We start from the raw sequence: 16,435 nt of genomic DNA, 5'->3' as shown, positions 1-16,435 counted from the left end.
GTGTTGGCAGTGGTGCTCGACAAACTGTGGCATGCTAATTTCCAAACTGCTCGAAGGTGGAGGACTGGGTGGACGGGAGCGGGGAGGGGGGGTAAGAGAGATGTCAGGGGTTCTGGTTTTCATTGTTTCTTGGCCAGAAGAGAAAGGGGAGCAACATCAAAGCAGTGGCAGAAGGAGGGGTGGAGCAAAAAATACAAAATAAAAGTTCAGTGTTTTCTGACCGGACTCTGCTCCAACTGTTAAACTCTCAGCATTTTGGGCACCCAGGTTAATAATCTCATTTTACCCATTCACTGGGGGGGGGGGATAAGGTGCCATACTAGACAAATCCTAGGTGGTGGGGGGGGACCACATGAAAAAAAAACAAAAAAAAATTGACTCCACCAAAAAATGTACCCCTACAAGGGACCGTTTAAAAAGCCCTGCACAACAACAACAGTTTAAAAGGTTTTAGTTTTTAATAAGACGTGGTTAATCATTAAAAGGCAGGGAAAGCTGTTTACTTGCACTCTCCGGGCTGTTTGCAGATCCCGTGCTCCGCGCTGCAGCCCTGCCGACAGATAGCTGGAGAGGAGAGAGAGAGAGAACGAGGGAGAGGGAGAGAGAGAGAGAGAGAGGGGGGGAAGAGAGGGAGAGAGAACAACACAAGAGTCAGCACGATGGCCCCGTCCCCTCCCCCCGGACCCACGCACTCACACTCGTGGGAATGTTCTAATCCCAAACCGGGAGCAGTAATCCTACAAAATACAAGATTTATCTGAGCACTGCCACCGTCCCGCTGGAGACCGACCGGGGTGGGGGGGGGGAGGCCGTGCCCTGGGACCCCAAATCCACCAATTCAACCTCCAACAATGGGCCCCCCCCCCTCGGCAGCACACAGAGGCGACGGGGGCGGAAGTAAGCCGGCCTGAGAACCGGGGTGTCGGGGGGGGGGGGTAAGGAGTAAGCTCACCCCCGGATGGGTGCTGTCAAAACCCCTGACATCATGTGGTGTGCCGGGGGGTCGGGGGTCATTACACACCGCCGCCGCCGCGCTAGCTTCAGCCCCGGCCGTTTCCACATTCACATCACCACGGCGATGGAGTCATTAGCTAAGGCCTGACACGCTCACCTGCCCTTAACCCACAAACACGCACACGCACCACACACACACACCCCCACACGCACACACGCACACACACACACACCGCACACATGGCTCTCTCTCTCTCTCTCTCTCTCTCTCTCACACACACACACACAGACAGAGGGCATGCACACATACGCAGTGAGAATACGCCTCTCTCACACACACACACACACACACACACACACACACACATTCACACAGTGGGAATGCAGCTGTCTGTGTTCACGCCTCTCTCTCCCTCACACATAACCGTGTGCGTGCACACGCACGTTCTCTCCCTCCCCCTCTCCCTCTCTCCCTCCCACCCTCTCTCCCTCCCACCCTCCCACCCTCTCTCCCTCTCTCCATCTCTCCATCTCTCCATCTCTCCCTCCCTCCCCGCGTACCCGTGTTGCAGTCGGGGCCGGCCCAGCCCTCCAGGCAGGTCTTGTTGCCGTTGTGGTCGCAGGTGTAGTGGCCGAAGAACTCGTCTCGCGGGCGACAGAACTTGTTGCAGCCGAAGCCGTAGTAGTGCTCGTCGCAGGTCACGCGGATCTGGTAGTCGAACTTGGCCACCGCCCCGTTGTGCTTCAGGGTCAGCCACTGGGGGCTGGGGTTGATCATCCCGGAGTGCAGCGCCTTCTCGATCACCTCCCCCGCGGAGCCTGGCGGGTTCAGACACAGACAAAAACATTTTAACCAATTTTTTACTCCTTTACTCGTGTTCGAACTTCCCTGTCCTCACAAACGCTGTTCCTGTGGCGTGTTGGGTCTATGTTTGGTGCGGTTGTCAAATGTTTTTACTGCACATTTTTTTTTACTGCTGCATGTAAACCTCTCTCTGGAGACCATAAAACTTGGCTGAACTGATCTGAACCCGGAGCCGAAGCAGAACTCAGAAACCCCTCCGTCTCACGTTGTGTGTTCTAGGCCCCGTCTCACCCTCAGACGAGTCCAGCGGGTTTTAGGTTCCGTACTCCATGCACACCTGTGGCCGAAGGAAGCCCCTTTCCTGAGCCCTAAATTCCACACCCCTCTGAGGTAGCGTGTCGACGCAGTGCCGTGTCTGACCGACACGCCTCCATGAGGTCGCTGCCCTGCACGAGTGTGAATCTCCTTAGCCTTGGCACGGACACAAGCGCGTGCACACACACACACACATGGGCACGCGCACATATACACACACACACACACACACCTCTGCAGCCTAACAGCCACACACACACACACACACCTCTGCAGCCTAACAGCCACACACACACACACACACACACACACAAACACACACCTCTGCAGCCTAACAGCCACACACACACACAAACACACACCTCTGCAGCCTAACAGCTACACACACACGCACACCTCTGCAGTCCAGCAGCCCAAACCACAGCGGAGGTGTCACCGCTCGTTCATGTCGCCGTGGAAACGGGGGAGAGACAGACGGCCTTGTGGGTCTGCGGCTCCCGTAACGAGCTTTTCCACACGAGCGGCCGCGGAAAACTCCGGAGCAAATTGAGCGGCTCCCCCGGTCCCTCCTACGCAGGACTCGTGCCCCCTCCCCCCAGAATTCCTGCCAAGCCCCCCCACCACCCCACCACAATTTCTGACCCCCAACAGGGCACACAGTCCATAGTGAGTGTGTGCGTGCGTCTGTGTGTGTGTGTGTGTGAGAGAGTGTGTGTGTGAGTGGGCAAAGGGGCTGGATTTATTTACTACCCTTTTAAAAGGAGAAAGGTTAAATTACTGGGGGGTGGATGGGGGGGGGGTGCCGGAGGGGGGGCAGCGATGTTTCAGGCGGGTCTGGAATCCCGAGCCGTCCTGCGGTATTTCGCTGGGAGGCGTCCGGCGTGCGGCCGGGGCGAAGTCACGCTCCCTTACTACCTGCTGCCCGAACCGCTTGGGCCCGCATGGGGGGGGGGGGGGGCGAAGAAGACGCGGCACGGAGCGCACGAAAAAAAAACCGTCCCGCCAGGGAGAACCTGAGAACAAACCGAGACATTTTATATGAAAAAGGGAACGGCCGCGCGGACGAACGGGGGGAGGGGAGAGCTCTCGCAGGCACGCGATAAACCCCCCCGCAGGCTTCTCAAATTACCGAGCGCTCCGCTTGGTCACCCCCCCCCCCCCCCCGCCAGGTGCGTCCCGTATCGATCGGGCCCGACACACGATATCGATCGGGAGGAAAACGCATTAAAACCAAAAGGGGGGGGGGAAGAGGGCTGAACAGAACCCGACAGTCGGATTAGGCTCCACTTCAGGCGTTTTCACTCCAGGCGTTCGATGCAGCTTTTATTAGGTTAGCATGCCATAATTTGGCTCCTTCGAGTGTTTAATAAACCCGGGTTATTGCCCATCCTCAAAGCGAGCGGGTCGATGTTTTACAGACCGACAAAGGCGGGCGCGCTTATCTTCATCGCTCTCGATATAAAAGATATAAAAGCGAGGGATAGGATGTCAGGCGGGGGGGGGAATAAAAACTTCAAACCTGCTGCAATCACCTGCATGTTCCTCCCTCCGCACATGCCAAGACTCTAAAGTGCAACTTGCGCCCGGCTCCCCCCCCCCCAGTGCATTGTGGGTATTGGCAATGAGAGGGGACTGGCATGCCTTGGAGCCTTTCACACCCGCTGGCTAATGGCTCTCTGGGGAACGCTAAATACAGAGCGCAAACTAAGGGTCCCGCTGACCTCATAATGCCCCCCTACCCCCCCCCCCCCACCCACCCCAAACATACACATCGCACACCCAGACTCCCTCCCTCCCCAGAAGGGCAAACCTCCGGCTTTTCTCAATGGGGGCCGGGTGACGGCTCTATCGCGGCGTGAAGAAGGCCAGGCCGAGCCCGGACAGGAGAGGACGACCGCCAGGGACGCGACGGCACCTTTCGTTCCGCTGACCAATCAGGAGCCGCGGATTCTCTGACCCTTACTAATGCCTCTGAGGGCCACTATCACTGTGTGTGCTGATCATTCTCTCCTGCCATTAGCTCTGTGTGTGTGTGTGTGTGTCTGTGTGTCTGTGTGTGTGTGTGTGTGTGTGTGTGTGTGTGTGTGTGTGTTTTATGACTCAGGGCCGTACAATTTGGTGACCCCCCAGCCAGCACCTGTCGTCGGTCATCGACCATATAAAAACATTTTCATAAGCCTGTCGCCCCACAACATCGCAACTCTCTCTCTCTCCCTCTCTCTCTCTCTCCCTGGGTCTGCCACACACAGCTGTCAGTCCGGAGTGCTCTTTAACAAGGTGGATGAGGCCATTATTCCAGCCTGTGCGTCCGAGACTGCGTGTGTGCGTGTGTGTGGGTGTGCGTGTACATGCTGTTTCAGAGAATATGGCTGCGGTTAGAGAGAGAGGGTGTATGCACCTGAACAAGCCTGTGAGTGTGCAGTCTGAGTGTGCACGTGCACGTGTGTGTATCTGCGTGTGTATGTCTGTATGTGTGTGCATGCGAGTACGAGTGTGTATGTGCGTGCGTGCATGTGTGTGTCTGTATGTGTGTGTGTGTGTGTGTGTGTCCGTATGCGTGTGCCGACAGTACGAGTGTGTGTGTGAATGTGCATGCGTGCATGTGTGTGTCTGTATGTGCATGTGTGTGTGTGTGTGTGTGCGCGCGCACACGCAGTCTGTTCTGGCCCTGCCCAGATGTGCTTCCAGGCGTTAATAATTCTTTCCAGTCTGTCAGGAGACCCAGAAGCACCCAACCCCCCAGCCCCCCCCAGGCCCCCAACCCCCAGCCCCCAGCCCCCCCAGCCCCCCCCAGCCCCCCCAGCCCCCCCAGCCCCCCAACCCCCAACCCCCCAGCCCCGGAAAAAGCGCGGTGCCAACTCTGTCACACTACAGCCAATGGCTTCCTCTGCCCCTCTCAGAACGCTCTTATTTCTATCCTCCCACCCCCTCCCCCCTCCCCCCCCCGCCCGCCCGCGATCCCCCCCGCCCTCTTGGAGGACCAATGCGCCCCGGGCCAAAACCTCTCGTGATTGCGAAAGTCCGCTAAACCGAACTGACCTGCGACTGACAAACAAAAACAGAGAGAGGAGCGGGAGGAGCACTTACTGCCGCCGCTGGTGCTGTTGTTCAAGTCCAGAGCTTCCACTATCAAAGTGTAGGACCGCTGCAAAGGGACAGGAGAAAACAGGCATGTCAAACAAACGCAGAAAACACACACACGCGCAGAACACACACACACACGCACACGCACACGCACACGCACACGCACACACATAAACACACACACACACACACACACACACACACACACACAAACACACACACACACACACACACACAGACACAGACACAGACACAGACACAGACACAGACACAGACACAGACACAGACACAGACACACAGACAGACAGACAGACACACACACACCATTAATATGAATGCATATAAATACATCATCACAGTCATTTTTACATCCCATCACCCAAAGGCTGTTGGCAGACCGCTGGTCATTTTTTCCCCTTTTTCCTCAGAAGAGCGAGGGAATCCATGCCCGCACATCGCCCCCCCCCCCCAAAAAAAAAGGCTGCAAACCCATTCCCTCCCCGGCGCGGCTAACGGGAGCACCTGGTACGAGGAACACATCTGGGCGGGACCCCTCTTCTGCCAGAAGAGCAACAGGAGGGGGGGAGAAAAAAAAAAACCATTCCGCCATTCCGGATTTAATCTGATTATCCGCGGCGAAGCGTTTCAGCGGCCCGTCGAGGGGAGAACCGGCGCACTGGCGAGCGTCTGGCGGGCGGGCCCGTGATCCCGTCCCGTCCTCCCGCTGCCACGGGAGGCCATCTTGAATTTCAATCGCCCCTTTGTGTCGGTTATGCCCGCCCAGCCCCCCCACCCCCCTCCCGCCTCGTCAAAGTCGGTCTACCTCAAATTACGTTTAATCACGTTATGCGTTCAGCCTTCCACATCACACGAAAGGGGTTTTCATGCGGCTTCTACGTGAATGCGGTTTTTAAAAAATTAATTAATTAATGCAACCAACCACACACACGCACACACACACACACGTGTGTGGAGATAGGGATACCTCAGCCTTTACAATTTCACCACATCCTGCGGATTCACTTACAGGCAAACGTCGTTTTTCCATCAATTTTAGGCTATCGTGACAAGACAAAAAGAAAATAAAAATAAGAAATAACTACCTCATTGACACGTCTGGCTTTTTACAAAATAACCAAAACTGAGAATCCAACGAAGCCACCCAAAACAAAACAAGCTGCTTAGCGATGATGCAATTATAGTTCGCCGTGCATGTAGGAAAACATAACCAAAAAAAAAAGAAAGAAATAACAAAATATCGGAGCGCGCAGCGTCACGTTCTCAGCCTATTAGCAACCGTGCTTTAGCGAAGCGTCTTGCGGCTCAGGTCACGTGACGCAGGAAGACTCAGCTGCAGTCTCCCTCGCGGCGGCTTCTCCTAGCGCAAGGCTAATGCCCCTGGGGCACTTAAACAGCACGCCCGCGAATCTCAAACCCCATCGCCCCCCCGCAGACACGGATCAAAGCGGGAGACGGGAGCAGCCCCCCGGTACCGTTTAAAACTTCCCGCATTCCTGACTCTCCGCTCGTCTCCCCTCCTCCGTTCCGCTCCCTCAGCGCTCGAATCGAAGAGGGGAGAGGAACCCGCGGTTAGCAAAAAAACACGCAGGCCGCTGTGTTTTCGGGGGGGTGTGGGGAGGCGCGCACGTGTGTGTGTGTGTGTGTGTGTGTGTGTGTGTGTGTCTGAGGTACCCACTCGCCACTTTCACACGGTCCGTCCATCTCAACAGTGCCGCTCAAAGGTGCTCCCAAAATAACAAAGATGGAGGGGAGTGGGTGGAGGGGGAGTGCCCCCCGTCCTCCCCCCCCCCCCCCCCCCCCCCCCGTCGCTCTGGCCTGGCACACCGCCAAGCCCTTCCCCAGAGTTCACGACCTCGCGGCTCTACCCCTTTGCACCTAAACAAACAGAGCAGCGTACCTGCACCCCGCTCCGCCAGCAGGCCTCTACATACACCTACACATCAACCTCCACCTACACCTCCACCCCCACCTCACCCTCCACCCCCCACCTCACCCTCCACCCACCTCCTAACTCACCCCCCACCTCACCCTCCACCCCCTACCTCACCCTCCACCCACCCTCCACCCCCTACCTCACCCTCCACCCCCCACCTCACCCTCTGCCCACCCCCTACCTCACCCTCCAACCCCCACCTCACCCTCTGCCCACCCCCTACCCCACTCTCCACCTCACCGTGCACCTAAATCATTTTTCCATTCAAATGCTCCTAAATTGGGAGCACCGTAGAGCCCCGACCTACACCTCACCCTCCACCGGCTCCACCACAGCCGACCTCCCGGATCAACAGCCCTATCCCAGAATTCATAGCCGGCGAGTGAGCACAGGACCACGGTCTCTCTTCCTCCGCTTGCCGCTCGACTCGTCTCCGGACCACCGGTAACCCGAAACCGCGCAGGACCGCCACCGCCCCGGGACCCGATGAGATGTAGGCCGGGGTGCTAGGCCTTTTCGGTGTGGTGAGATACAACCATAAACACCGTGAGAAAGAAAAGACGAAAAAAATAAAATAAAACCCCAAAGGCTCCTCAGCCTTGCTGGAGCCATGCCTCCTCCATCATAACAAGGACGTGTTGCCACGGTGATCTACTTCACCCGGTGGATCGGTGCCTGGCCTTTAAGTCTTGCGGCCCGCTAACGGCGCTAATGGCGGGAGGAAGGGGGGGGGGGGGGGGGGGGGGGGGGGGATGAAAGGAGAGTGAGCACCTGCAGGTCTTAACCTGCAGACTAGCGTACCTGCTGGTAAAGGTGCCTCCAAGTCGACAGGTTAGGAAACGCACCACACGCCTTTCAGAAGAATTAGCCTGCTTACAGATCCTCGCTGCAATGCGTTCTGGGAGAAATCCCACCATTCAGTGATATATATTTTAATAAAATTTAAAAAAAGAGAACCCATTCCACACACTAGCGGTTAGCAGCCAGGGCTGAAACTCGTGCAACATAACAAGGCCTGGAAACCTTTCCCCCGGTTAATCTCACGCTGGCAATTCACAATCTGGTTATCGCTTCGGAAAACAACGCAGGCCGCCGGAGGTTTACCTTTCTCATGCTTCGAATTGACCCTCGCCCCCCTCTGAACCCCCGCCCGCCCTCCACCCCCCCGCCCCGTGCGCAAATTCAATACGCAGAACCCAGATAAAAGCGGCCCGACGCCTACATATTGGGGACAGTGTGCAGTCACGAATATTTATATTTGGTTGTTTTTCTCCCCCACGCTAAAGGAAGTTGGCCAGAGAGTCTGCAACGACCAGTACATAAACATGTCTTTTCCTGGAAAGTCTTGAATTTAGGAGCAGCACACGCTCCTAAATTCAAGGTCCCGTCCCCTACCGCGTCCAATCACCTCAAAACTGTTTTGTCGAAACTGTTAACCGTTTGAAGAGCAGGTTTTGGAAAGCAGGGTTTAGAATTCTAAGTCAGTGTTCTAGAACTCCACTGATTTCAATTAGTGGTAGTGATTGCTACATCAGCATTAGAATGTGGAGTTAAGAACGTTCTAATCACCCGTTTGTGATCTCACAGGAAGTCTACTTGATGCAGTGGGACTCGCAAAGAGCAAGGCTGTACCCTGTCAGCTGTGACGGAATTATTACAGTCAGTCGACGCACCTTCCCACGATTAAAAAGTGTAAACAGAGGACCAGGAAGGCAGCTCCGCACCGCCCCATCCCGTCCCGACCCGACCATCGCCAGTCAATCAAACCGGGGCTCCCAATCGGAGGAAGTGGATGAGCCCGCCCCGTGCGCGAAAACTCGCTCGACCGACCGTCCCACCTGTCAGATTCACAATCGCTTCTGCGGGGCTGACGGAGGAGAGGTACGCCCTGTTCACAGACAGCGCCTCTGTCAAAAAAACAGGAGAGGAAGTCCGCGGGCAAGCACAGACCCCTCCCGATAAAGGGTCTTTATTTATCCCCAGCCGGGACGGCCCACTTCGAGACATTTCGAGCAAAGTCGTAATCCCTCGTCATAGGAAAAAAAAATCCAGCAGGATTTGAGGTATGTGCACTGCCATACATCCAAAGGCGTTTCCATAAATCTGTCAATGCGGTGTTCGAAAATCCCCTTTTTCTTTTTTTTTCACCTCCTCGTTCTCGCGTTTGAAAAAGCTAACTGCGCAACAAGCGACCGTAAAGTCACCGAAACCAAAAAGAAACAGTTCTTTAAAAAAAAAAAGAAGGTCCTCCCCCACCTTACACCTAATCGGTGAATGACTACGCAGCCCCGATTAAAACGCATCAGTGCGCGATAAAGACACCGTTTCCAGAGCGAGGTCTGGCTTTGCCCGAGGACGCACGCGCGCCGGGCCTTATTCCAGACAGGGCTGGGGGGGGGGGGGGGGGGGGGGGGGGGGGGGGGGGAGTTACCCGAACTCCGCTTCCCAAACTCAAAACCATGGGAAAGGAGCACCGGAGTCTCGGCAGAGTGATTTACGCCTAAACGCCACATCAGAGAGCAGAGCGGGGAGCCAACCTGTCATTAATCCCACTGCTGCCCGGGGCCACACAACCAGACCAATCACCTGGCCTTCCAACTCCATTACTCCCCCCGAAAAACTGCCCCACCCGCAGCAGCCCTGCCGTCTGTCTCCTCCTGAACGCTAAAGGATGAAGAACAAACGAGAAGAAAAGAGAGAGAGAGAGACAGAGAGAGGGGGAGAGAGAGACAGAACAGGAAAGAGAGAAAGCTTAAGAGTGAGGGGGAGGGAGAGGAAGAGTACGAGTGAGGGGGAGAGAGAGGAAGAGTGAGTGGGGGAGGGAGAGAGAGAGTTAGAGAGAGTAATAGTGAGGTAGAGCTTTTAGTCACTGATTGTTTTGTGATTTTTAACTTGACTGCACAATGAATTGGCCATCAGACTAAAGATTAACTGAGAGAGAGAGGAGAGAAGAGAAAGAAAGAGATAGCAGAAGAGAAAGAAAGAGGAAGACAGAGGAGGAAAGAGAAGCTTAAAGGTCTCTGGGCCTGGGCCCATGCTCAACTAGGCAGCCTGGCTGCCGCTTTTTGGGAAGGGCCAGCATTAGGCAAACGTGTGGCCCACAAAAGGTCCATCATGTGAAGCAGGGCCACAGTTTTGCCTGGGAAGCAGCCTGTACTGAGCCAGCCTGCCCCTGCTTCCAGCTGCCTGTCCTGTACGAGCATCATTTCTGTTTGGGTCCATTAGCTGCCGTAATCCTCGCTGTAGTCGATTCAGGCATTACACTGCTCTACCTTACTGTCAGCCATGTCTGCTTCTGGCTGGGAGGCCAGACTGTAATGCTTGCTAAAACTAAAAAAAAGTGCGGGCTGAGAGAAATTTAGGGACAGAAGGAAAGGTGTGTGTGTGGATGGGTGTGTGTGTGTGTGTGTGTGTGTGTGTGCGCGTGTGCATGTGCTGATTGAGGGCAGTGAAGTCCAACTGAAGTCCATCCAATTGCAAAATGTATTACATTTTTGCACAAAAAACAATGTGATTTGAGACACGTTGCAGAGAAGGAAGAACTTCCCAAAGAAAAGTGTCCTTTAACGCCCCCCCCCCCCCCCCCCTTGCTCTTAACGCACAAGGGGGACTGCCTTTCTACTCGGTTACGTTCGCCCGCTTCGAGAGCACGTTGATAGGTTCATTAAGTGCGGCCCGTGTTACCATGGGCGGCAAGGTTAAAAGACGGAATGCCCCGCACCCACTGGAGCGCAACACCCAGGTTCACAATGGCCAGGCCAGAACAACAGACCTTTCTGCTGGCTGCTTCGGGTCAGCCAAAGAAGTGTCTTCAAAAACTTTATGAACCGATATCAACCGCGCCCCGCCTTCTGCTCCGCTGTCTGTCCACAACAACCAATCAATTTCTGCGGGAGACTTTGTTCCCTCAAACAATACGAACGGGACAGTATTTTTTTTTCTTCCCCAGCTCAGCCATAGTTCAGAGGACACCAGCTTACAACAGACAACTTTCACTGCCTCCTTGTTTGGAGTTCATTACGACTTCTGGGAGAACGGAGGACATTTGTTTACATTAGACAAGTCAGAAATTCACACTGCCAATTATCAAAAAGCACGTTTTTTGCTAAAAAAAATAAATAAATAAAAAACTGAATTTAACTGAAGATCACAGTTGGCTTGCGATTCGAAACACATTACAGCTAACGTGTGATGAGTCAATATATTTTTGTAGCACATTAACTTCAGTGCCCGCTGTAAGCCAGCTCTTGGGGGATGCGAAGCTAATGATGCGATTTATTTGGCTCCGGCAATAAAATTAAACTGTGGACATTTCATAACTATCTGGCAAATACTGCGTGGCTTTTTAAAAAATGGCAGCTCAGTCCAAACGGGGGGGGGGGGGGGGAGGTGTGTTATCGGAAATCTCGGATAACTAAGACGTATTATAACTCGCACACCAGGGTGAAGACTCAAAACAAACCCACGTGTTGCCAAGTGACAGGTATGTGCACACGCATGAGGGGGCGGGGCAAGGGGAACCTCCAATCAATGACTTTCTTTTTTTTTTAATAGTAAACATATGATGGCGTACGGTGCAGAAATGTGTTTTTACCCAAAGGCTGTAAATTGGACCATCTCTGCTAGGCGACACAAGCGTGTATGGTTAACACCAATTATTAAAGCGCCATAACAAGTCCACAGGGGATTCTTTCAGACCGCTAGCCCAAAACAAAGCAAATAAACATTTCCCCAAACTTCTGATGGGCGAATTGTTCCAAATATTCATATCCCATAAAAAAATAAGTCAGAATACCTCAAATATCTAGAGGGTCAGCTCCCCAAGATCGGACACTAAAATAACCTAAACTAAACTTGGCATGTGCAGAGTAGAAGCACTCACAGATGACAGGAAAGCAAACAAACTCAGCTGTAAAATACAAAAAAAAATAACAATAATTCACCCCGACATTTAGCCCTACACCCCTTTTGCCCTCCCAGATTCCTCCTCGATGCTGCCGAATTCATGGATTTCTCTCTATGAGGGATAATGCCTCCCACAGTAAGTACACCTCCCCCTCCTCCTCCTCATCCACACCTCCCCCCCCCCCCCCCCCCCCCCCCACCCTTTTTTTTTTTAAACCCCCACTCAGCCATTCTATCCTCATTCATCCTTTCTAAGAAAACAAGCAGAGGAGTTCCAAGAGGAGTGAAAACTTGGCCGGCTCGCAGCAAGCCCGGCTGTGGCAGGTGCAGTCCCTCTGGGCTGCCCAGTTCTTATCCGGTGCGAGCGCGTAACCTAGCAACTCATTCAAACTTCCAATAAATTTCTCCCACTTACTGCTGCCCACAACTATCACAGGCGAGGGGGGGGGAATAAAACGGATTTCTGGTCAAGCAATAAAAATTTAGATAAATAAATAAATAAATAAATAAATAAATAAATAAATAAATAAATAAATAAATAAATAAATAGGCATGTATTTCCCTTGGGAAAATAATTATTTGTCCTTTCAGTCTTTATTAGGCTGGCACAAGTCGACCGGAGGCCCACGGCTCACATTGCTAGGTAGAAATCTGATGGAAAAGGAAGTATGCAAGATGACAATGTCTAATTAAGTCTTTTCATTGGAATATTGGGAGCCAGTCTAGAGAATGGAGGGGGGGGGGGGGGGAATATATTTAAGAACTGGTTACCAAGGAAACCGACCCTCATAACAATATGATCCGATTGCCAAGAATGCTGCTTTTCAACGGCTAATCCCCTCCGGGGCTGTAAAAGCAAATTAATTTATCCAGGGAATGGCTGCTTTATTGAACTCCACAATAATAAATAAATAAATAAATAAATAAATGCGTTCCCTCGTCACTTTATTCCATCTTCCATTCAAAAAATAAGAATAAGATCCATAAAAAAGGCTTCCGTTTTTATCTAAACTACCGCACCAAAGACTACAGTATCAAAAACCATTCTCTTCCAGCAAGCACAGTCCTGAATGGTGCCCGTGTGGCTTGGAAAAGACGCGCTCGACTGCATTTCAGCAGAACGCAGAGAGAGGAGGATACGTCGCCGTTGAGCGTTGCATTCAAAGGTCTGACGCACTGAAGTTAAGATTTATGGCAAATTTGATGGTGTATTTTAAGTCATGCTTGTGGTACAGATGAAAAGCAAGCTATCTCCCTTCGGGTTAAAAGAGGACAGAGCGAAGTCTCTCGGTTGTAACTGAGTTCCGTTTTGCATAAATTCTGAATGAAATCGGTGCTTCCTTTAGGCATTGTATGTTAAATGCGCCGAATAGATAGCAGCACAGGTGTTATTTTATTGCTCTGGAAACACCATTCGCCATTGTTTTCCCCGATAGGTAACCAGGTATATTATTTTCTAAGGTTAAGAAAACAAACATCTCCGAGCCCCGCTTCCTTGGTTTAGATAGGCAGCCTTGGGTGCAGGCAATAGAAATTCCATAAACGATTTTATTTAACATCACGACTTACCGTTGGGACTTTAGTGGAGGAAATCTAATCATTTTCTTTTCACTAGTTAAGACATTTAGTGTAGCCTATGATCTGTGTAAGATAAAAGATTTAGCCTATCGATAACATTTGTCAAACATTTACCAGGTTAATGATAGATGGCCATTAAATTAGTTTAGATTTTAAGTTCATTAGAGCTGATATGTAATTAAAATAGACTCGAATCCATTTTTAACGTTCGATGAGAAACAACTACTTCGAATTTAATGTTACCAAGCAAACGTTCATTTAACGTTACTTAGAACCATTCAGACCTCGCAAAGAAACTAGAAATTATAAAGTAAAAAATGCAGGTTAGTATCCGAGAATTTAAAGGATCTGGAACAAGCTTACTTACTAAGTTTAATTCAAATATTTTTTGTAATGATCAAGATGCTTAAAAATCTAGAATAAAGTGACTTGTGAACAACAGAGAGAAGGTCGCAGGAGCTAAAACATTTAGCAACGTATCGTGTGAATTAATATTAATTTATACTAATTAATATTAATTAGGTACTGGCGTCGCCCAGTGAGAACTGGCATGTGGAAATGCACAAATGCATTTTGGCATCCTGCTAACTATCGTTATACAGCTAGCGACTAGAGCTCTTATCGACTTGAATCTAGCCAAGCAATCGTAGCTACTATATCTTTACGTTGTCTGATAGCTACAGTCCGATTGCCGGAGCTACTGCTGTCACTCAGTGTGAGAAGCAGCTAGCCACCAAGCTATAACGCCCTCCGTGCTTGGCAGGTCTATTATGCAGCCAGATAACTAACAGTTGCCTAATTCGATTAATAGCAAACTGAAGCAAATTATTTGTCATCCCAGTTCAAATGGTCCGTCAAGATTTAATTTATACTGCCTAACTAGTAACAGTGGTTTCTTCAAACTAGTCCAACTGATCCCACGTGGGCTAATGTAACGATCAAGAAAGAGACAATATTTGTGCCAAACTGAAGTGGACACCATTACGCTTAATAATTCGCGTTTACTCGCATTCCGTTATTCTGGTCATCCCCTTGCAGAAAAGGTAGCTAATAACGCGGGTGGGATAACTAGCTACGACTCGCACTCACCGGCCACGCAAAGCTGAAAGGCAAAACAATCCTGGATCTTTCGGTTCTCACGGTGTTCTTCAAAGAAAATGTATTCCCTCCGACGACGGGTGTAGTTCCAGTGCCGAAGCTGCAAGGCCCCGCTGCAGAAACCCTGGACTGGTATTCCTTCAGGCACACTTTGAAATAAGTATCGCATTCGTCCCGCGTGCATTTTCCATCAGCTCCATTCCGAGATCCGTCGCAACACAATCCGTTCTGCAATTCGCCGTTCACATTCTGCATCGAAACGATCTGTAGCTCGAAGTGCCCCGATGCAACAGACACCTGTTAAAAAAAGAAAAGCACAATTCAGTCAAAACAACTTTGCCACATAGTTTTTAAATGTCAAGCACAAATCAACCCCAAGCAAGGCTGTTGGCTGATGGTAAATGAACGGTGCTTCTTCGCTGCACAGAGAACAGATTTATAACGTTAGCTAGCATTGATCTAACTTAGCGACTGAGGCATGCTTAGTAGTCGATGGTAGGGACATCGATGTTTTCGTTCGAAATGAACAGTTCACAGACAGCAAACAAATTGGATAAGTCGGTAACCAGCGAACAAGCAACTTTTACAAATAAAAAACGCACTAGCAAGCTAAGGTCCGAGTTGTAAAATTAATGTTAGCTGTCGCTGGCTAGCTTGCTTACTTGCTAGCGAACAAGCTGCACGCCGTTAAAAAATTAAATGTTGACCAGCCCAGCAAATAGAAGGAAAAGGGGAAACCAGATGACAGTACAAATTAATTCAAGCGCCATGTAGCCTACAGGGGATTTGCGTTCCAATTTTTTTACATGAATTTACTAAATATAAATGAAGACGTTTATAAACAACCAGCAAGTCGTCTCGTAGAAAGAACAGCATTCCACATACCTTGATTCGCAAGCATAGTGAAATTGCAAGTAAGAGAAAACCAGCAAAGATTGAACTCCGTCTCAAAATCATGCCTCCTCTCTGGTATTGCCGCTCGCGTAGAAACTAAAAGTCTGGCCGACTCACGGCTCTGATATACTCCTCCGATTTGAACATGCACGAGTGGAGAACAACACTTTTTCAAAAGAGTACAGATTTCAAATGCAAAACAGCCTGCCTCCTTTTAGTGCCCTATTCTTCCACAGCTATTATTGTTATTGTTCTTATTCTTTCTTTTCGACTCGGTAGCAGTACAATACCCACGAGCTAAGAAACACCGTCTGCGAGTGACTGACTGTTCTATGCAGCAAGTTCAGGGAGGAGGGGGTGGGAGCCAACGCATGCGTCTCTTTAATATTCAAGAGTTGGGGAGGTCGCCCGATATAAACCCCACCCTTTCCTTCAGTTCCCTTGTCTTGCACAGGGAACGGGTTCGTAATGGAGATAAGCAGCAAGATAAGACATTGTACGAATAGATTAGAGATCGCCTCCTCTCTCACCAAAGGGTAGATTCAGAGATCAGCTGAGAAACTTCTGAAAGGAATTATAGCATGCGCAACGATAAACTTGAATCCCAAAGGGGTTACGTCCCCAAAAATCATTATTGTGGCCCACGAATACCCTAATAGACTGTATGGGAACGTTTCATAGAGGTTTATCAATTGACACTAAAAAGCGCCACGCGCGTGATTCGAATAGATGACTTGTCATGCAATGGTGAAAACGAGGCAGATTGCATCTTTATCAGTTTCCTTGTTTACGTGCTTATTACATCAATGCAGTAATTAATGTTATCTATTTGTACCGTACGGACATCT

General features: G+C 50.9%; 1 protein-coding gene across 4 annotated transcripts in view; it reads right to left on the bottom strand.

Annotated features, from left to right (window-relative positions):
* Positions 1 to 15,926, bottom strand: part of jag1a (jagged canonical Notch ligand 1a) — a 35,919-nt gene extending 19,993 nt beyond the window's left edge. For all 4 annotated transcript variants that reach the window (XM_035407289.1, XM_035407287.1, XM_035407290.1 and 1 more), the window contains exons 1-5: positions 15,579 to 15,926; positions 14,685 to 14,990; positions 5,162 to 5,219; positions 1,516 to 1,773; positions 504 to 564 (exon numbers count right to left, since the gene is read on the bottom strand). In XM_035407289.1, coding sequence (XP_035263180.1) covers positions 504 to 564; positions 1,516 to 1,773; positions 5,162 to 5,219; positions 14,685 to 14,990; positions 15,579 to 15,650 — 755 coding nt within the window. In that variant the 5' untranslated portion in view covers positions 15,651 to 15,926. The remainder of the gene's footprint in view (positions 1 to 503; positions 565 to 1,515; positions 1,774 to 5,161; positions 5,220 to 14,684; positions 14,991 to 15,578) is intronic.
* Between the last annotated feature and the right edge of the window lie 509 nt (positions 15,927 to 16,435).

Source organism: Anguilla anguilla, chromosome 2 (genome assembly GCF_013347855.1).
Source record: "Anguilla anguilla isolate fAngAng1 chromosome 2, fAngAng1.pri, whole genome shotgun sequence".
In the NCBI taxonomy this organism is placed as follows: domain Eukaryota; kingdom Metazoa; phylum Chordata; class Actinopteri; order Anguilliformes; family Anguillidae; genus Anguilla; species Anguilla anguilla.
The sequence above is the reverse complement of the archived record's forward strand: the minus strand, read 5'-3'. Positions and strand labels throughout refer to the sequence as shown.